At 42.9% G+C, this 21,993-nt stretch overlaps 1 protein-coding gene across 1 annotated transcript; it reads left to right on the forward strand.

Moving 5' to 3' along the window:
- The first annotated feature begins 2,392 nt into the window (after positions 1 to 2,392).
- Positions 2,393 to 20,143, forward strand: SRGN (serglycin). The gene is made up of 3 exons (XM_043980260.1): positions 2,393 to 2,597; positions 15,983 to 16,130; positions 19,370 to 20,143. The coding sequence occupies exons 1-3, from the start codon at positions 2,519 to 2,521 to the stop codon at positions 19,587 to 19,589; spliced, it is 447 nt and encodes a 148-aa protein (XP_043836195.1). The 5' UTR covers positions 2,393 to 2,518; the 3' UTR covers positions 19,590 to 20,143.
- The last annotated feature ends 1,850 nt before the right edge of the window (positions 20,144 to 21,993 follow it).

The following is a 21,993-nucleotide window of genomic DNA, read 5'->3' on the forward strand; positions in this document are numbered from 1 at the left end:
CCTTCTCACTGTACCCTCTTAGAACCACTAGCTTCCCTCTAAAACTCAACTCAGGTGCTTCTGACTTGAAGCTAATTGTGATCCTGTTAATTGTTTAAAGTTCCTTCTCCTCCTTCCACCTCTTGGTTACACTTTGTGGATGTGGAGAATGCAAGCTCTGGAGGGCAAGGATTTTGGTTTTTGTCTTTGAATCCTCAGCACCTACTTCTGTCCTTTGCTCAATAAATGTGTGTTTGAATTGTAGCTGGGTCAGGTAGGCAGATAGAGAGCTGGGCCTGGGTCAGAAAGACTCATCTCCCTGAGTTCAAACCCAGCCTCAGGCACTTGTCTGTATGATACTAGTTGTGTGACCTAGGGGAGTTACTTAACCTTGTTCACCTCAGTTTTCCTCATCTGTAAAATGTGTTGAAGAAGAAATGGCAAAGCCCTCCAGTATCTTTGCCAAGAAAATCCTAAATGGGGTCACAAAGACTCAGAAATGACTGAAAATGACCCCACAAACAATAATAAGAATTGTGGCCTCAGAGCACATCCACGAAAGGGCCAGCTTTCCAAATAGGGGTGCTCTTGACCATCTGCTTATTCCAGGCCCCCAACTGAGGAGGTAACATCTGGGCAAGAGGAAAAGAGCAGCCAGAATCGGTCAAGGGTGAAAGTGAAATCCAACTTTAAATTGGGTCAGGGTTCAGAAGAAACTTAAACTTAGGTGGAAGAACGAAGGAATGCTCAGGGCTCTTGTTCTCAATTAGAGTCTGCTCCTGATTAGGGTGACTAATGAGGCCAGCAAAGTGTCATATGATATCTTCTGGATCCCTTGGTATGGCTGTGGGAAGAAAGACAGAGAGGGGAAACTAAGCCTACAGGACGAGGAACAATTTGTCCAAAGCCTCACATCTCATCTTAGAGGTCAGAACACAATTTCATTGGGTTCTTAAGAGTCTTAAGGAGCCTTAAGAGTTCCAACTAAGGCCAAGAGGGGGTCAATGCCTCACCCAAAGTCACCATGGTAGGAAGGACTCCCAGCCCAATGCTCTCGCCCATGCAAGTCAACAAGCACTTATTGAGTGCTTGCTGTGTACATGGCACCTGAGCTACAAAGACAAAGCTGCCCCTCTGGGGCAGGGTCATACATCTTAAACCAGAGGGACTTCAGGAATCTACCTATTCCAATTCATTTCAAGATGTAGGAAACCAAAATCTAGGACATGAGGTGACTACATGTCAGAAGAAGGATTTGAACCCAAGTTCTCTGGCTCCAGAGCCAGTGGGGGAATATAACTTGTGCACAGACAAGTAAACACAAGGTATATATAGTATCATTTCTCTCTCTCTCTCTCTCTCTCTCTCTCTCTCTCTCTCTCTCTCTCTCTCTCTTTCTCTCTTTGCAGGGTTAAGTGACTTGCCCAGGGCCACATAGCTAGTAAGTACCAAGTGCCTGAGGTCAAATTTGAACTCAGGTCCTCCTGAATCCAGGGGCCGGTGTGTTATATCCACTACGCCACCTAGCTGCCCCCAATAGTATCATTTCAAAAAGAAGAGAACACTGATAATTGGAGAGAGAGGGTTTAGGAAAGATCTTGGCACTTAGTCCCGAGCCTGGGACATAGACACCTGACAAATGTTGATTAATCCATTGGTTGGTGATCAATCTCATATAGGTGGTGGTCTATCAACCTGAGTTGCCCTTGGAAGGAAGCTGGGGGTTGGGGGGGATGCGTTCCAGACGTGGAACACTGCCAATGCAAAGACAAGGAGGTGGGAGATGGAAGGTCACATCTGGGGAACAGCCAGAGAGCCAATTTTATATTGCAACACAATTAGCTGTTTTCAGTACTTACTATTCATTTTGTGTTTACTATGCATAATGATAATAAGTTACATCTTGCAGTTTTCCAGCCTCATTAGTATGAGTTTTCAGTTCGTATTGATACTTTAGGGTTGAAAGGGACCTTTAGTCCAGCCCCTTCATTTTACAAAGAAGGAAACTGAGGCTCAGAGAGATGAAGAGACTTGCTTATGGTCACATATCTAGTGAATAAGTTGAATTAGGATAGTAGGATTTGAACCCAGACCTCCCAATCTCAAGTTCTGCCTTTTCTGATCCCAAGTTCAGTGCTCATCATCACTGTTCCTCAGATACTTTTCTCTAAATAGGAAACAGGCTAGATTCTTGTTGAAGCAAGTATAAACAACGACCTTCCTTAATAGTACTCGTAGGAGTGGAAAAAAAATTTTTTTTTGAACAGGCAGACAATTTGCAAACAACCAGACTTTTGAATAAGTGTCCCCGGGGGGAGTCCGGAGTAGTTTCAAAATGGGCAAAAATAGTATTTGACTTCTCTCTTTCTCTTTCTTTTTTTTTTTTAATGTGGATGTCATTCTATTTGTTCAGGAAACTGTGACGTAGGCTCTGTCTGGGCAGGGGGTGGAAGATTCAGAAGCAGCTTTCAGCTACAAAGAGCTCTCAGCCACATTTCCCCAATCGAGAGGCTTCAAGTGGAGGCTGGAGTTGATCACCATGCAGCATCTGGGGATGCACACCCAGAGGATACTCCTGGCTCTGTCTCTTCTGTTCTTTATGGAACCTTTCGTCCAAGGTAAGGTTCACATTGTTCTTCCATCTAAGCTCTGGGCCAAGGAGCCCAGCGCCAAGTCTTTATTTAAAAACTGAAACTGATGACCATAGGGAGAGGCATCTGGGATGGTGGTAGACTGGGCTTTTTCTGACGCCTACATAAACCATCAATCTGAGCTGGAGGGGTCTTGGGGGATCAGCTTAGTCCAGTCCCCCCATTTTACAAAAGGGGGAGACTGAGGCTCAGAGAAGGGCAAGGACTTGTCCCAAGTCATACAGTGAGTAGGCAGCAGAGCTAAGACTCAAACCTGGATCTTCATCCCAAATCCAAGGAGAATCCAATCTCTCATAGCGGATGTCATCTCTCCCACCCTCCTGAGGATGGCAATGTGTTGTTTTGCCTTTATCCCTGCTTGATACATAACAAATGTGTGCAAAAAATAAGTGTCAGGGGTTTGATTGAGCCTTTTATCTAATTGGAAATGGGGACCCTCCGTTAACATCCCACCCTGGTGCCTCATTCTGGCAGAGAGAGTCTTGTGCATTCTCCAAAGCCATATGGGCAGAGAGATCAAGCTCTGGAGGGTCCTTCCAACAAGAAAGCCTTCAAAAACAGGTTCTTAAAGGACTGTGTCCATCATCCTGGGTTCCAATAAGCTAAACAAGGGGAAACGGAGGCTAGAAGGAGGGAGATGATTTTTTTCAGCCGGGTGAGACACTTGAAGACCACCTACTAAGTGACTGAGGATTATGACCCAGAAAGGTGGCAGGGTTGTATCTAAACCAGAAAATTCAACGGGCTCAGAATACTGAAGCATACTAGGAGAAGCTAAGTAGTTTAATGGATAGAGTCTTGGGTTCATGTGCCTACTTTGACACTAGCTGGGTGAACTCTCAGTGAATGCTCAGGCCACTAATTCTAAGGCAGGGGGTCCTTAGGTAGTTTGGGGGTAGTTCCTTCTTCTTCTTCTTCTTCCTTCTTCTTCTTTCTTCTTTCTTTCTTCTTCTTCTTCTTTTGGTGAGGCAGTTGGGGTTAATTGGACTTGCCCAGGGTCACCACAGCAAATAAGTGTTAAGTGTCTGAGGCACAAATTTGAACTCAGGTCTCTTGACTCCAGGGCCGGTGCTCTATCCACTGTGCCAGCCTAGCTGCCCCAGTTTCCTTCTTAAAATAATGTGATTTGATGCATAAAAGGCATAGGTTTATAAAGGAAACCAATTATACTTAATGGTTTTTTTTCTTTAAGTTCATGGACCTCAGATTAAGAACTATACAGATGAGGTGGCAATCTGTATCAGTGAAGGGAGTATCCACAGTAGGAGTTCCCCACACTGGATAAAATCACAAATCTGGTCCCACCACACACACACACCCCCCATTCAAAAAATTGCAAAGATAGGATCAATAGATTCAGAGCTAAAAGGGACCTTGAAGACCCTCTAGACCAACCACTTAATTTTGCAGATGAGAAAACTGAGGCCCTAGAAGTATTTGAGGTAAGACTTGAATCCATGTCTTCCTAACTTCAAATACAGCTTTCTTTAAACTTCATGTGGGTTGACATGCTGGTTTGCAGTTTTAAGATACTATGGTGGTGTTATCTCTCTCCCCCGATCAGGACCTCAAACACCGCCTGCTTATTGCTTTAAAGGGTAGCAAAACTGAATTTTGTGTTTACTTGATTTCTATTTTTAAATTGACCTGTTAGGATCAGGAAAAAGGAAACCCTTTTGTGAAATCTGTAATTATTCATCTGGGTTTCAGCAAGATCATCGGAGAGAAACCTAGCGACTCTCTGATCACCTAAATGGCCTGGTTCTATGGAATGAGCTGGGGGTGTTAGGGACTGAAGAGTCCCTGTGCTCAGGTAGGATCCCAGCCCCACCCTGCACTTACTAACCCAAGTGATGCTGGGGGAACAATTTCACCTCTCCCAGTTTTGTCATCTGCAAAATACTCATTGTGCTGCTCCTGTTCCCTCCTGGGTAATTTAATGACAGATGACCTTGTTTAGCTATATTAAAGAGTTTTAACTGAAAAAAGGAAGGGCCCTTGAACAATTAGCTCCTTAGGAAGGGTCCTTTTTCCTTGGGGAAGGAATACAAAGCAATAAGATGATCCAGTTGACAAAGGAACAAATTTACAGGGGTCAGCATCGTAAAGGAAATGTTGATTCACCATGACACAGATGCACTGAATTTGTTTCTTAGAAGTGACTTCTGGGTGTCACACTCTGGGCTTCCGGTGGAGACACAATGTTATTCTCAGCTGCGGTTGATGTTTTGGAACAGGCTAATCTTTTCTCCCTCTCATTTGGGAGCTTAGAGTCAGGAGGGTCTCTTCTGGTCCTGCTCAGATTAAAGATTTCCAAATTTCCACATTATTGGATCCCTTGCCTTAATTAATTGTTTAAATGGACATGACTGCTATTGTCATTCTCTTTTTTCATATGAAGAAACTGAGGCTCAAAGTTCTGTGACTTGCCCAGAGTTACCCAACTTGAAAGTGCCAAAGGCAGAATTTGAACCCAGGTCTTCCTGTTTCTGGGTCCATCACTTTATCTCATCACTCTGCTATGCTATTTCTTTTTTTTTTATGTTTTTTTTTAATTTAAAAATTTTGTGGGGCAATGAGAGTTAAGTGACTTGCCCATGGTCACACAGCTAGTGTCAAGTGTCTGAGGCTGGATTTGAACTCAGGTCCGGCTGAATCCAAGGCCAGTGCTTTATCCACTGAGCCACCTAGCTGCCCCTGCTATGCTATTTCCAATTAAAAAGAAAAAAATATAAGGTGAAGTCTAAGCTAATTAATTTTCTAGAGCAGAGCTTCTTAAACTTTTTCCACTGACAACCCCTTTTCACCTGAAAAATTTTTACATGCCCCTGGGTATATAGGTATATAAAATAGGTACACATAACCTTTTTTTTTTAAGTGAGGCAATTGGGGTTAAGTGACTTGCCCAGGGTCACACAGCTAGTAAGTCTTAAGTGTCTGAGGCCCGGGGGCAGCTAGGTGGCGCAGTGGATAGAGCACCAGCCCTGGAGTCAGGGAGGACCTGAGTTCAAATCCAGCCTCAGACACTTAACACTTACTAGCTGTGTGACCCTGGGCAAGTCACTTAACCCCAATTGCCTCACTTAAAAAAAAAGAAAGAAAGAAAAAGAAAGAAGAAAAGTGTTTGAGGCCAGATTTGGACTCAGGTACTCCTGACTCTGGGGCCGGTGCTCTATCCACTGCACACCTAGCTGCCCTTTATATATAACCTTTTACTGTCGCCAAATTTTTTGTGACACCCCCCCCATTCAGTTATGCAAAGTTTAGAAGTTTTGATCTAGACCAGAGTTCTTCCCATTTTTGTGTGTTTTGGCCCCCTTTTGGCAGTCTGATGAAGTGTATGGGCCCTTTTCAGAATTCATATTTTTAAATAATTGAAGGAAATGCTAAATTTTCCATAGAGAGTACTGAAAATCAAGATGTTGGTTTTTCCCCATGCAAATTCACAGACCCTTCGTTGTCTCCTCCACAGACATCAAGTAAAGGACTCTGGATCTAGACCTTTAGCTTTTGAGAGAGGAATAAACTTAGATGATGAGATGCAAGTCTGAAAAGGTGGTTTGTGTATCACCAAGGATCAGAGGAAGAGACCCTGAGAGAAGGTGCTCATCAGGTGTGCCTCAGCCACATTTTGTATCTAGCAGGATGCTATGCACAAAGCAGGCCCCTAATAAGGATTTAGTAAACAAACCTGATCTGGGCAAAGGATTTGAGGAAATGAACCTTCCTCTCTTTGCTATGGAGGTGGAAGTACAATGTATGTGGAATATTGCATGTGTAGCCTCTGTCATCTTTGTTATATACCTGACAGCTCTCTGGGTAGGGGAAAAGGAGGGACATATTGGGAAATTAATGCGATATAAAAAATAAATTGCATCAATCAAAAGAAAGATAGTTTTTTTTTTGTTTGTTTGTTTTTGGTTTTGTTTTTTTTTTTGGTGAGGCAATTGGGGTTAAGTGACTTGCCCAGGGTCACACAGCTAGTAAGTGTTAAGTGTCTGAGGCCGGATTGGAACTCAGGTCCTCCTGACTTCAGGGGCCAGTGCTCTATCCACTGAACCACCTAGCTGCCCCAAGAAGATAGTTTTTTAAAATGTTACCTCGTTGGTGGGACATTGAAAGAATGAACAACATCTGTATTTCTGACTCGTATTTCAGCACAATTTGCGGGTGTTTTTGTTTTCAGAATTTCATGAACACGTTCTGTTTCCCACTAAGATTCCATGTGATTTTTTTTTTTGCTGGCATTCATTATCATCATTGAATGTGGTGTTTTAGATGTGTGGGTCTAAGAGAGAAGCCAACGTAATTTCAGTAGGCCAACTTGGAATTAATTAACAGATTCCCCAGAGGAAAAGTTCCTTTAGAGATGTGACCATATCTGGATGGAGGAGCATGTTTAGTTCTGGGCACTGCATTTCAAGAAGGACGTTGACAAAGTAGAGAGAGTCTGAAAGTTGAAGAAGGTTGAAGAAAGGACTCCATGCATGCCAGAAGAGGATCAGTTGAAGGAACTGGGAACAGTTTAGCCTGGAAGAATAGATTTCATTGAGGGCTTGAGAGCTGTCTTCAAGTATTTGAAGGGCTGTTATATGGAAGATCAGTTGGACTTGCTTGATCCCAAAGGGCAGAGGTAGAAGCACCAGGTAGAAGGTGCAAAGAGGCAAATTTAGGCAGGAAAAACTTCCAGACAATTAATTAACCCTATCCCAAAGTGGGAACACCTGGGCAACTTTGAGAGATAGTGAGCTTGATTCTTATGGGAGAGGTGGAGCCAAGATGGTGGAGAGAAGCCAGCAAGTTGCCTGAGCTCTCCTTTGGTTCCCTCAAAAAGAACATTAAATCAAGCCTCTGGACGGATTCTGAAACTACAGAACCTACACAGAGATGGAGAGACACAGTCTTCCAACCAGAGATAATTTAGAAGACTTCAGGAAAGGTTGGTCTCACTCGGGCAAAAGGGAGGTGCAGCACACCTCAGCACGATGCTTTGTGGAGGGGGTTGGGGCAAATCAGCAGGAAGCTGTAGGCCACAGCCGAGCAACTGAGGCCCCTGGATCCTGGCTCAACAAGCTGATGGCGCAGCAGGCCAGTGGTGAAACCCACCAGCAGTAGCAGGGAGGGCAGGCTGCCAGCTAGGGGGCCACCCACAGGACAGGCGCAGCCAGGCCTGGCCATCCCAGCACGCGGGGAGCAAGCCCAGGGTGCTGAGAAATCCACAAGCCATAGAGGCCTCAGTGTAGAAAGCCAGTGACATAGCCCCTTTACCCCAGCACAAGAAGCTTGAAACAGGGACCCTGGTGCCCCCAGAGCAGACCTCAACTTAAAAAAAAAATGAGCTGCAATATGAGTAAGAAACAAAAAAGAGCTCTTACCACTGAGAGCTTCTATGTAGACAGGGAAGAGGCAAACACAAATTCAGATGAGGACAATACTCTCAAATTGCCTACATGTGAAGCCTCAAGAGGGAAGATGAATTGGTCTCAAGACCAAAAAGCCTTCTTGGAGAGATAGTGAGCTCTCCATCATTGGCTGTCTCCAAGCAAAGGCTGGGGGACCACTTGTCTGGTACACAGCAGAGGTGATTCTTGCTTGGGCACAAGTTGGAGAAACGGTTCCTGAGGTCCCTTCTGTCTCCAAGACTCTAGGGAAAATACAAGTGGCATATACAAATCACAATCAACCCTAAACAGAGAAAGTCCCTAGAATTTGAGATTAGGTCATACCAAAACTGAAGTTAATGGAAATTAGCAAAAAGTAGAGATTAGTCAGCTCTAGGAATAACTCACCTGAGAGATCTGTCAGTGCTCCTAAAGGGATTATGGTATCCCCCCTCCCAATACCACCAGGGAAATACCCTTATTAAACTTGTTGTTCAGTCATGTTGACTCTAGGTAAACTTGTGGGCTTCGTACATTGGGTTTTTTCTTAGCAAAGATATTGGAGTGGTTCGCCATTTCCTTCTCCAGTTTGTCCCCATTTTATAGATGAGGAACTGAGGCAAATAGGGCTTAAGTGACTTGCCTAGGGTCACACCCAGATTTTCCTAAATGCAGGCTGGTGCTCTATTCACTGTATCATCTACCTGCACCTGTTAAACTTGGGACAGATGTAAAAGAAATTGCAATTTAATGAATTTGTAAGCCTATCTTAAGATGAAACAGAAGGGATCTAGAGCAAGGAGAGCCAAGAAAATAAGAATTTGTTCCTGTGGGTACAACGATCATTTCTAAGTGAATGACTTCCAGATTTATGTATACAGCTTAAGTCTCTCTCCTGAGCTCCAGGTTCACATTACCAACTGCCTCTTAGACACCTTAAACTGGACATATCACAGGCATCTCAAACCTGACTCATCCAGAATGGGCCTCAGCATCTTTCTCTCTGAATCCTCCCTTCTTCCTAGGATTGTCAAGGGCACTGTCATCCTTTTAAATGGCCAGGCTAAAAGCCTCACTGTCATTCTTGATTCCTCAGTCTTACTCACCTCACATAGCCAATCTGTTGCCAAATTTTGTTGCTTCTTCCTTCACAACATCTTTCCTATATGTCCCCTTCTCTCCATTCATAAAACCACAACTCTAGTTCAGTCCCTCATCTCTTCTCACTGGACCATTGAAACAGCCTTCTGATTCATCCCCCTCAAGTCTCTCCCTACTCCAGTCTATCCTATGTTTGAGAACCACTGATTAACATTGAACTTTGTCTTCTCCTTCTCATTAACCCACCAGAACCCAAGATGTATCTTCTATAGTTCAATGGAAGTCCAAGCATATCATGTTAAATTCACTTTCCAGTAAGACATTGTTGAAAAGATGGAACTGTTCTTCTTTCCCCAATGGATGGCATGTTCTTACAATGATTTTGATGGGGTAGTTCCAGAGACTCTGAGAGCAACATGGTTTGTCAATCAGCAAGGCATGGGTTCACTTCCACCTGTGTGATTTCATTTAACCTCTAAGTATCCTAGGCAATTCTGAGACCACAAATGTAGAATGGTTGTAGATCCTCATTGGTGGAGGAGGTCCCTCTGCTATGACATCACAGGTCTGAATCAAAAGAAATGTTAAAGTGTTAAAGTGTATCCTATGTACATACATTGTGATTTAAAGTGTATCCTATGTACATACATTGTGATTTAAAGGAGCCCTGTGCTTTCAACAACAACATACACACACACACACACACACACACACACACACATATCTAGTCCCCATCCTTAAACAAATTATTCTAATGAGGAGGGACAATGCACATAGAAGGTTTCAGCTGCAGGGCAGATGGAAAGGTCCTAGGGTCTCTTAGGCTGCATCAAACAAGGCAGTGTCATTTCCACTGACAAAACAATTTCTAGTGTTGAACCATTTGAAAGTGGCAAAGATTTTGGTGGTGAGAATTTATTTAAAAATAATTTATGGGGGCAGCTAGGTGGCAAAGTGGATAAAGCACCATTCAGGAGGACCTGAGTTCAAAATCTGGCCTCAGACACTTGACACTAGCTGTGTGACCCTGAGCAAGTCCCTTAACACTGCTTGCCTCAGTTTCCTCATCTGTAAAATGAACTGGAGAAGGAATGGCAAATCACTCCAGTATCTCTGCCCAGAAAACCCCAAATGAGGTCATGAAGAGCTGAACATGACTAAAACAACTGAACAACAACAGCAACAGCTGCTCTCGGCTATCAGGCCAGACTCCCTGAGCCAGCATTTACTGATTGCCTCCACTGTGTCCAGTGCCACAGTGGCAACTCCTTAGTAGCATTATGAAACCTGAGAAGGTAGGAATTCTGCCTCCGGGGCCTCATGGTGGGAAAGGAGAGAGCAGGCTTGACATTTTTTGTGCTCACTCAACTATCCTGGGGGAAGCCATCTCAGTAAAATTGACAGACTAAGGCAAGTGACTTCCAGTTTTCAAGACTTCTACATTGCTGGCCCAGTGTGGGGGAAAATGCTGAGAAGCTAGTAGGAAAATTTTGCTTGGGCCACATCTGCTTATGTGTGTATGAGTCAGGATGGTAAAGGAGGGGAAAATAGGATTCTCTTTTTGAAAGTAAAACCCCTAAATCTTTTCATTCAGTTTCTCAGCCATGCTTTGAGAACCTATTTAGTACAGTGACTTACTCTAGCCTCTGAAAGATCTATTAACAACAGCAGCAGCAATAATAATAGGTCTTCTCTGCGTGAGATGTTCCATCTCCAACTCCTTCCCTTTGTACAAGTAACACCTCATATCTGGAAGCTGCTTCTTCCTTACTCCATTTCCCTAGCTTCCTTCAAAGCCCAGGCAATAAGAAACACTTTAGCCAACTGAACATGAAGCCTGCCTCCTCAAGAGGTGTTGGGAATGAAGCCTACATTCTTTAGACATGGATCCAGTGGTTATTTGTTTTGCTCAGCCAAGCCTTGTTACAAGTGTTAGGTGAGAAGAGTCACTGGGAGGGAAAGGCTAGATTTTTTTTTTTTTGGTGAGGCAATTGGGGTTAAGTGACTTGCCCAGGGTCACACAACTAGTAAAGTTTCAAGTGTCTGAGACTGGATTTGAACTCAGGTCCTCCTGAATCCAGGGCCAGTGCTTTATCCAGTGTGCCACCTAGCTGCCCCTAGATTTTTTTTAAAAAGCATCTGGGAAGTCTCTGATAAATTGGAGAAGTTCCGAGTCTCCTTCTGATCCACTTGCCTTACACATCAAACTGATCACTTTTTTAATAGCATGGCACAAACCTCCTACTCCAACCATTTCAACAGGCTTCCGATTGTGCTGTCTCTCAAGATTCGTTGTATTACTTTGTATGTGTTTTGCAATCCCTTATACTGTGTAATGTACTTGTATCCTCTCAAAAGAATAGAAACCCCTTGAGGACTGGAATTCTTTCTTTTTTTCTTTGTATCCCCAGCTCATAGTTCAAGACCTTGAACATAGGAAGTCTTTGACTAATGTTTGTCAAATTTAATTAGACTCATCCCTTGTCCTCTAGCTTACTCTCTAGTAATTCTTACTTTCCCCTCATCCGCTCAGTGTAACTTCAAACCAAACTGGGCTCCTGAGGCCTCTGAGGAAGACTCCTTAGGAAGGTGTGTCCAGAGAAACAGTCCAGGACATTTCCCTCAGTTTCTTGGATTTTCTCCAGAATAAGGAGAGCTTCTCAGCTGGGACAGGATGGAAGGAGGCTACTCCCACACACAAGAGGAAAAAGCAGCCTTTGTTCTCAAGCCCCACCCCCCAGCACAGACATCTTCAAAGTTTTGTGCCTGGAAATTTCAATGGGGGTGGGGGGGAAGAGTGGTCGGGAATTCTAAGCTCTAGTAGATTTAGGGGGAAAATAGATTTCTTATTCTAAAGCAAAGTATCAGCCTCCCATTGGGCTCTCAGTCGCATGTGAGTAGGTGGTTTCCACCTTTGTCTTACAATTCCTAATAGCTGAGACATTTGAATTCTGAGAGTGTAAGACAGTCCCCAAAGGGGTGAGGGGGATGAGTTCTTGGAAATTAGCTGTAGCTATTTCACTTAGATACTTCCTCCACCTACTCCTAACTGATGATGATTGCCATTCATAAATAGTAGGTATCTGAAGATTTACAAAGCGTTGGCTCTAAGAAAAAGATGAGAAAATGCACCTTCCTTCTTTCTTTGCAGAGGTGGGGGACTGTGGGTATGGAACATTGTATATACTGTCAGTCTCAGCTGACATGTTAGTTTTGATGAATTGGGTTTTCTTCCTCCCTTTTTTTTTTTTTTTTAAATTTAACCAGGGATAGCTTACCAGAAAAGGAAACAGCAGGCAGCTAGGTGGTGTAGTGGATAAAGCACTGGCCCTGGATTCAGGAGGACCTGAGTTCAAATCCGGTCTCAGACACTTAACACTTACTAGCTGTGTAACCCTGGGCAAGTCACTTAACCCCCATTGCCTCTCAAAAAAACCCAAAACAAAACAAAACAACAAAACCAGAAAAGGAAACAAGGAATATATATTTTTTTAAAAATAAAGTTGATGGGTCAGCTAGGTGGTGCAGTAGATAGAGCACTGGCTCTGGATTCAGGAGGACCTGAATTCAAATCCAGCCTCAGACACTTGACACTTATTAGCTGTGTGACCCTGGGCAAGTCACTTAACCCCAATTGCCTCACCAAAAAAAATTAAGTTGATGTGAAAAGAAAAGATATCAATAAAAAGACACCTATAGAATAATGTACTTGGATCAACTCATTTTAAGGCAGTGTGTGGTAGTGAATGGAGTGCAGGATTTGGGATTGAGAGGACCTGGGTTCAAATTCTGCCTTCTTATACTTGCTAACTGTGTAGCACCAGTCAATGTGCGTACCCTCTCTGAGCCTCAGTGTTTTCATCAGTAGGTTGGGGATAATAGTACTTATGCTGAAGTGCTGTTGGAAGGCTTGACTGAGACATATATAAAGGGCTTTGGAAAATTTTCAAACTCTATGCAAATATAAGCTCTTAATCACTCTGTCTCTGGGCTATGACCCAGGAGCCAGGAAGTTTTTGCTGATGGCAATATTTTCTCTTACCTGATGAAAAATACCCCAGTGAGGTTTACATCACGGAAAGGTCGGTATTGGCTTTCCTTTCCACTTCCTGTCATAGCTGCCATTGCTTCATTGGCTCTCTACCCACCTCTGTTATGTCTCGGGTTTGTCTAAGCAAGCCCAGGGGGAGGAAGAGGATGGATGTCTCCCTCTGCTGGAGGACGTGATGGGTGTAGGTTCCAGGAAGATCCCCAAAGAGGTTCATCAGTCCTGGGAGGACAATCATGTCTATCTACTCCCTTAAAGCATGGGGTTAAACCACCCCACTTTTCCTAGTGTTCAGGTTGAGAGGTTTTCCCCCCTGTGACACTATACTACAGGTTGGAGACTAAGCATCTAAGTGCCAATGGATGCTAGCCCTGAAGTTGGGAAAGGCTTGAGTTAAAATCTCACTTCCGACACTAGCTGACCCTGGGCAAGTCCCTTAACCCCATCTGGGGCCATCTACAGTTGACCATATGGCTCTGGAGGAGAAAGTGAGGCTGGTGACCTTGCATAGGCCTCCCTCACTTAAATCCAATTCACTGCAAGTCTTGACATCACCCCAGTGTCTTGGTCCTCTTCAAGAACGAAGGACAATAAACATCTATCCATTTCTATTCCAGCGCTGTTGGCTTCATATAGGATCCCAGGATCCCTGGGACTTGTGGTGGAAGCCCTAAAAAAACAAGGATACAGAAGGAAGGAATAAGGCCCAAGGGGACAAGTGCAGGGAGGGGGAAGGAAATGTACTTCACTCTTTTTTTTGGGGGGGGGGGGCACTGAGGAGTGACTTGCCCAGGGTCACCCAGCTAGTAAGTGTCAAGTGTCTGAGGTCGGATTTGAACTCAGGTCTCTTCAGCATTCTCACTGTCCTTAAGCATTTCTTTTTCCCCCTTGTTCACGAAGGACTGTATTGTCTAATGATATACATGGAAACATACAGAAATCTGCGTGGTCCATTTTACACGCAGGAGAACAATCTTCACAGCAAGAGAAGGTCAACTGTTTTATATAATAGTCAATACTTTGAAGTTATGTTTCTTCAAGAAATGCTTCATTCACAAAAGAAAAAAAGGTAAAGGTGCAATGACTGCTTTTAGAAAGCAGCTCTTTTGTTCAAGAGTGGAAGTGTTTTGCCCATATTGAAAGGCAACATGATCTCAAATGATAAAAGTAAGGTACGCTATAAAGCCGAACATTTTCAAAATGATATGCAAATACTTAAACATTTCATTATATCTAACTTTTAAATGAGAATTTTCAGAATTAGACCCCAACACTTATGGTTAGTAAATGAGAGCTGCAAGTATTGGTTCTGTCACTGGGAACTATATTAAACAAAATATATATGAAATTTAAAATAAATATACAATATAATAATATAATTTAAATATATCACCTAAAATGTATGATAGATTATAGATAATATAATATTATCAAATATAATAAATAGAATATATAAAATATAATATGTAATTGATTTAATAGTTAAAGTAAAAAGTCAAAAAAGAAACAGTATATTGTGAGGGTACTTTATCCATCAAGCAAGTACTTTCCAAATTTTAAATGTGATGAGCAGAAGTTGTTAATTATGCCACAGTTGCACTGCTAAAAAAATAAAATGGGGCAGCTAGGTGACACAGTGGATAAAGCACCGGCCCTGGATTCAGACACTTGACCTTTACTAGCTGTGTGACCCTGGGCAAGTCACTTAACCCTCATTGCCCTGGGGGGGAAAAAGCTTCAACTTAAAAAAATAAAACAAGATTAGTTCTTAAAAATGCAGAGAATTCTGCCACAAAGCTACTGTCTCTCATTTGCCACTGTTCCAATTAAATATAATCTTAAAACACCAACGATGAAAATGGTTTAGCTTACTTTCACTATACAGATTGTATACAACCTGCTTTAAAAAGGAGACCACTGGGGGAGTTAGGTTGCACAGTGAATAGAACACTGGCTCTGGAGTCAGGAGGACCTGAGTTCAAATACAGCCTAAGATATTTACTAGCTGTGTGATCTTGGGCAAGTCAGTTAACCCTGATTGCTGAGACAGAGAGACAGAGACAGAGAGCCAGGCAAGCATTTATTAATGGTCAGTTATATTCCAGCTACTGGGTGAGGTTAGGGGGATACAAATACAAAGAATTAACCCTGACTTTTAAAGTGTTTCCATTCTAAATACAGCAGGAAACTGTATGACTAGATGGGCCCATCTCATTGTGAGAGCAAGGGATAGCTGGTGTCTACACTCATGGTCTGTTTGCTATTTAATGTCCAATGGTACACAATGTTAAGAAATGAAAGAGAAAAGCCTCCAATTGGTTGAATTCCCTTGTAGGAATAGACAGGCCTGAGGATGGGCAGGCATGGATAGGGTTGCTATCTGTGACACTGAAGAGAATGTCCACATTAATGAGATCATAAATCCATGGAAAGATGGAAGTAGTTAAGGTCACCTCCCTGGGATCTCCTCTGTGTGTGTGTGTGTGTGAGGCAATTGGGGTTAAGTGACTCGCCCAGGGTCACACAGCTAGTAAGTATCAAGTGACTGAGGTCAGATTTGAACTCAGGTCCTCCTGAATCCAGGGCCAGTGCTCTATCCACTGCGCTACCTAGCTGCCCCGGGATTTCCTTTTAATGTCCTTGTAACTGATGTTAATCATCTGTGAAATGACATAAACCTACCTCCACAGTATTCCATTAGATGGATGCTAAGAAAGAAATTTGTAGATTGATTGCCTCAAGTTTGTTAAAGCTGGATGTGGTGAGAGCTAGAGGATCTCTTCAAATGTCCCTAATTATGTGTGGACACTTCGTTTGCTCAGGTTTTCCTTCCCGGAGGGCAAGATTCCATTGGGTTCGATGTCGCCCAAATAGTCTTTCTGCCAACTGCATTGAAGAAAAGGGGCCCTGGTTCAACATGCCTGAAGGTGAAGACAATAGGATCATCGATCCTCCAGTGGATCCATATCAGTAAGGAAATCAAACTTCCTCCTTCTAGACATTGTAATGAGAGGACGCCCATTAGGGGGCTCTAAAGTCATGGCAGATTCTTTCTTTCAAAAAATACTTAAGCTTTTTATTACAAATTTTGTAACAGTCAACAAAAACAATAAAATAAACAAAACGAGGAACAAAATGTTGACAACAATGCTAACAATAATAGAAGTGGGGAAAAAAGAAACAAGAATTTATTATGCATTTACTATGTGCCAGTCACTGTGCTAAGGCTAGGAATAGGAATACAAGCAGAAAGACAATGCCTGCCCTTAACGAGCTTACACTCTAGTGGGGGAAGACCACACCCAAAGGGGAGTGGGAAAGCTGGGAGTGGAGTGGAGTGGGGAATGAAAGTACCTGGCATGGGGTGTGATTTCGAAGGAGGAGAAATAAAAGTAACAACAACAATAATCGAGCTCCCATTTCTTTAGCAGTTTCTAATTGTCAGAATGCTTTGCTCACAATCCTGTGAAGCAAGTAGTCAGTCCCACTCTCAGCATTCCCACTTTACAGATATACTCCAAAGTATTTACTGTACTTTTGTCTGGATGGAGAAGCAGCCTGGGATAGTAGGGAAAGGACTTCCCTTACTGTCAAGAAGACCTGGACACCAAGAGAGTTTCCACATCAGGGAGCTCCCCTTGCTGATGAAATGACAGATCCAGACAAAAATATTTGTTGGGCTATATGCATGGATGTGTGTGTACACATATGTGTCTAGGTATACGAGGGATATGCATATTTTGTATGTATGTATTCCCATGTGTACGGAGACAGAGAAAGAGAGAGAGAGAGAGAGAGAGAGAGAGAGAGAGAGAGAGCGCAGTAGTAAATAGAAGGCTGGACTCAGGACCCGGATGACCTGGGTTCAAGTCTCAATTTGGACACTTATCGCCTATGTGACCCTGGGGTGGTCACAACCTCTCTATCTCCAGGAATGCTCTAAGTCAGGGGTTCTTAACCTTTTTTGTGTCATGGACCCCTTTGGCAGTCCGGTGAAAGCTCCGGCCCCTTTCTCAGAATATTTTAAATATATAAAATAAAATGCATAGGATTATGAAGGAAACTGATTATATTGAAATATATTTATCAAAATACTTTGTTAAAATTGAAATACTAAACAATAGATTGTTTAGACCCAAGATGAAGAAACCCTGGAGAGAAGGAGAAGAGAAAAGGGCCCAGGACAGAGCCCTTAGGGACACTTCCAGTTAGTGGGTGTGTTTTAAATACAGATCCAGGGAAGGAGACTGAGAAAGAGCAGTCATACAGGTAGGAAAAGAACCAGGAGAGAACAGTGTCATGAAATCCTATTAAGAAGAGGGGGATAGGGGGCAGCTAGGTGGCGCAGTGGATAAAGCACTGGCCTCAGATTCAGGAGAACCTGAGTTCAAATCCAGTCTCAGACACTTGACACTAGCTGTGTGACCCTGGGCAAGTCACTTAACCCTCATTGCCCTGCCAAAAAAAAAAAAAAAAAAAGAAGAGGGGGATGGGGGCAGCTAGGTGGCACAGTGGATAAAAGCATTGGCCCTGGATTCAGGAGGACCTGAGTTCAAATCTGGCCTCAGACACTTAACACTTACTAGCTGTGTGACCCTGGGCAAGTCACTTAACCCTCATTGCCCCGCAAAAACAAAAAAAAAAGAAGAAGAGGGAGATCAACAGAGTCAAAGGCCACAGGAAGATCAAGAAAAATAAGAGATCATAGGTAACTTTGGAGAGAGTTGAATCAAGACAGCCTGCAGAGAACTGAGAAGAGAAAGAGGAAAACAAGCACAAGTGTGGGTTGTAGACAGCCTTCCCAAGGAGCTTGGGGAGGGCAGATAAAGGCTAGTGGGGATGGATGAATATAGTGAGGACTTTTTGTGGATGGAAGAGAAGTAGATGGATTTGTAGGCAGTTGGGAAGCAGCCAATAGGGAAAAATTGAAGATTAGAGAGTAGGGATAATAGAGCAACCTGTTAGAAAGGCCAGGATAGAATGGGATCAGGGGTGAAGGTAGAAGGGTTTGCTTTGGCAAAGAGATCAAAATGAAGGAGGAGATAGTGGCAGAAGGCATCTGAGGGATGCGAGATGAGGAGGGGAGAAGAGGGAGTTCTTGGTGAATGGCCTCAGTTTTTCCATATTATAAATACACACGGGGCAGCTAGGTGGCGCAGTAGATAGAACACCTGCACTGGAGTCAAGAGGACCTGAGTTTAAATCCAGCCTCAAACGCTTAACACTTACTAGCTGTGTGACCCTGGGCAAGTCACTTAACCCCAATTGCCTCACCAATAAATAAATAAATAATAAATACACACATAAATGCATATGCAAAGGCATATACATAGAGACAAATATATACAATACATATACATGCATGCATGTATACATACATACATACATTTCCTCCAACTAGAGTGTAAGCTCCTCCAGGGCAGGAACAATTTCAATTTTATATTTGTAGCTCCAGTGTCTGGCACATAGGTGTTTCATAAATGCACATTGATTGATGGATGGATTCTTGTATCCTATTAGATGTATGGACTTTGCTCAAAAACCTACTACCCATCCCCAAGGCAGCCTGCCTGTGAGGCAACATCATGTTCTGTTGTAGAGATTTTTGTTCAGTTATGGGGTAGACTGGAGGCTACCTGAAGCCTTCCCCTTTGAAATTCTGTGATCCTGGGGGCAGCTAGGTGGTGCAGTGGATAAAGCACCAGCCCTGAATTCAGGAGGACCTGAGTTCAAATCCAGCTTCAGACCCTTAACACTTACTAGCTCTGTGACCCTGGGCAAGTCACTTAACCCTCATTGCCCCACTAAATAAAATAAAATTAAAATAATAATAAAAAAGAAATATGGGGGCAGCTAGGTGGCGCAGTGGATAGAGCACTGGCCCTGGAGTCAGGAGGACCTGAGTTCAAACCTGACCTCAGACCCTTGACACTTACTAGCTGTGTGACTCTGGGCAAGTCACTTAACCCTCATTGCCCCACTAAATAAAATAATAATAATAATAATAATAATAATAATAATAATAATAATAAAGAAATACTGTGATCCTGAGAAATGCAACCACCAAGTTGCTCTAGGCTTTAGCCTCAAATAATAATACAAATAACCAGCTTCCTCCAGGTCCTTCTTCTATTGGTCTTGGACAAACAGTCTTGCCTGGTGTCCTTCATGGTGTATAAAGCCTGACTTTCATTTTTATTCTTCTTCAGAATGCAGAAACCCCAGAACAAGGTCAAAAAGCTCCCTTTCTCGGAGGAAGATCCTTGGTCTATTTCGGGTGTGGGCTTAGACACGGGCTCTGGATCTGGCAGCGGCTCATTCCCCGAAATGGAAACCGAGCCCATAGATGAAGAGGATTTCTACAATTTCAGACCCTCAGAAGATGAGAATGTTGGGCAAGAAATAACAGGGGAAGAACTGATCATCTAAACGTGGCAGCTCTCCCCCATACTAAAGGCTGCTCACACACAGATAAGACCCAATCAGCTCCCGGACAAAGTGCTTTGTAAAAAATGTAAACCTTCTGGAAGAGTTCCTTCAGTCTTGATCTCTTTTCCCTCGGTCTGAATCTTAGCCCAGTGTACATTTCTCCATGAATGCGATCCCCATCCCCTCTAGTTTGCTCGCACATAAAACCTCTCTAACCTCTGCCTGAAATGCATTCCCTCCTCTTCATGCATATCTCTGCCTCTACCTCCTGGAATCCCTTCTGGCTTCCCTTAAGGTTCAGCTCAGGTGCTGCTGCCTCTGGGAAGCCTTTCCTGATCCCCCCAGTTATTAATCTTCTCTCTTTCCTCAAATAATTTTGTATTCATCTCTTTATGACCCACATCCTATCTCTCCCATTAAAATGTAATCTCCTTGACTGTTTTTGTTTTTATTTTTCCTTTGAACTCTTCAGTGCCTTGCACATGTTTAATAAAGTTTTCTTAAATTGAATATAGAATGGTAGAGCTGGAAGAGATGTTTTGAAATCATCTCTCTCACCCACCCCACCCTACTCCCATTTTATAAGTGAATAAACTGAGGCTCACAGAGGCAAAGTCACTTGTTCAGCATTACTGCCACTAAAGAAGCTTGGGTAGGATTCAAACAGAGTACTTCGGGCGGGCGGCGGGTCCAATGTGCTTTGCACTGTGTCTGCTTCCTTGATCTCTGAGTGTTTCCTCTGTGCATAAAAGAGATCGAACCTTTATACCATGAAATCACTCAGCCCCATCTGCCCAGAGCAGTTGCGTCAAACTCAACTACCAAAGGGCCATTAAGTCATCCTGAGGATCCCTGTGGGCTGTCCATCGACTTTGAAAACCACAAATTAACTATGTTTTATTGTATTTTTATTTATGGTGTTAAATGTTTCCTAACTACATTTTAACATAGTTCAGGCCACACTTGGGAGTGATGCTGGTCACATTTTAGGCTGTCAGCACATTTGACACCCCTAGTCTAAACCAACTGAGTTGACCAATTTAAGACTGGTTTAAAGGAGGGAGGAGGGAAGAAATGAGCCTGCCTTTAAAATTTTAAAATACATACACACACGCACATGCATATGTGTGTATTTTGAGAAGCAAAGTGTGGGAGTAATGATGTTAGTTTCTGAATTCCCTACTCTGGGGGCAGCTAGGTGGCACCGTGGACAAAGTACTGGCCCTGGAGTCAGGAGGGCCTGAGTTCAAATCCGGCCTCAGGCACTTAATATTTACTAGCTGTGTGACCCTGGGCAAGTCACTTAACCCTTATTGCCCCACCAAAAAAAAAAAAGTAAAACAAATTAATTCCCTCTCCTCCATTCTTGGAGTTGTAATTCTTTCAGAGAATAAATGCATACAAGTTGAGATTTTCTTTATGTGAAAACTGAAAAGTAATATATGCCTTGTAAATTTCTCAAAGTATATCTGCGGTTGATCATACAACATGGAGCACACAGCTACCCACTACTGTCTCTTGTTTAATTGTTTAATTGATTTCTAAGGCTCTGTTATTATTTTCCAGGAGTCCCAAATAACCCTCACCCTGATAAGATTCTGAATGGACAGGTTTATGCTTTGCTTTGAATCTAATATTGCTTCATCTTCTTCTCTGGATATTTATCCATGCTTAATGTTTCCTAAGGAAAGCAAAATTACTACAAAACCAGAGTGGTGTTGCCTTTAGTCTCTGCTCCTAAACCAAGAATTGTTTTTAAAAATTAACTGTTCGGGGGAAGCTAGGTGGTTCAGTGGATAGAGCACTGGCCCTGGAGTCAGGAGGACCTGAGTTCAAATCCGGCCTCAGACACTTAACACTTACTAGCTGTGTGACCCTGGGCAAGTCACTTAACCCCAATTGCCTCACTAAAAAACAAAACAAACAAACAAAAATTAACTGTTCATTTTGAGTAGTCTTTTTAAGAGAGTATGCTAAAAACATTATATTGCTTGCAAAAGAGTATATATACCTAGAACCAGTGAAAGTCCATCCACAAAGACAAAAACCATGCTTCCCAGAATCACCAGGTTTCCTGGTTGGAAGGGACCTCTAAGACCATCTTGTCAAATCCAGACTTGAACAAGAATCTCCTCTACTATCTCTTCAAAAAGTGACCATTCACAAAGGTTATGAACAGGCAGTTTTCTGAAGAAGAAGTCAAAGCTATCTATTGCCATATGAAAAAATGCTCTAAATCACTATTGATTAGAGAAATGCAAATTAAAACAACTCTGAGGTACCACCTCACACCTATCAGATTGGCTAATATGACAAAAAAAGGAAAATAATAAATGTTGGAGAAGCTGTGGAAAAATTGGAACATTAATGCATTGTTGGTGGAGCTGTGAACTGATCCAACCAT

This window comes from Dromiciops gliroides, chromosome 2 (assembly GCF_019393635.1).
Source record: "Dromiciops gliroides isolate mDroGli1 chromosome 2, mDroGli1.pri, whole genome shotgun sequence".
Taxonomy (NCBI): domain Eukaryota; kingdom Metazoa; phylum Chordata; class Mammalia; order Microbiotheria; family Microbiotheriidae; genus Dromiciops; species Dromiciops gliroides.

Excerpts from the sequence above, each read along its gene's own strand:
- SRGN (XM_043980260.1), top strand. The coding sequence starts at position 2,519 with ATGCAGCATCTGGGGATGCACACCCAGAGGATACTCCTGGCTCTGTCT. Across the intron at positions 2,598-15,982 it reads TATGGAACCTTTCGTCCAAG|GTTTTCCTTCCCGGAGGGCA; the intron begins GTAAGGTTCACA and ends TCGTTTGCTCAG. Across the intron at positions 16,131-19,369 it reads CCTCCAGTGGATCCATATCA|AATGCAGAAACCCCAGAACA; the intron begins GTAAGGAAATCA and ends ATTCTTCTTCAG.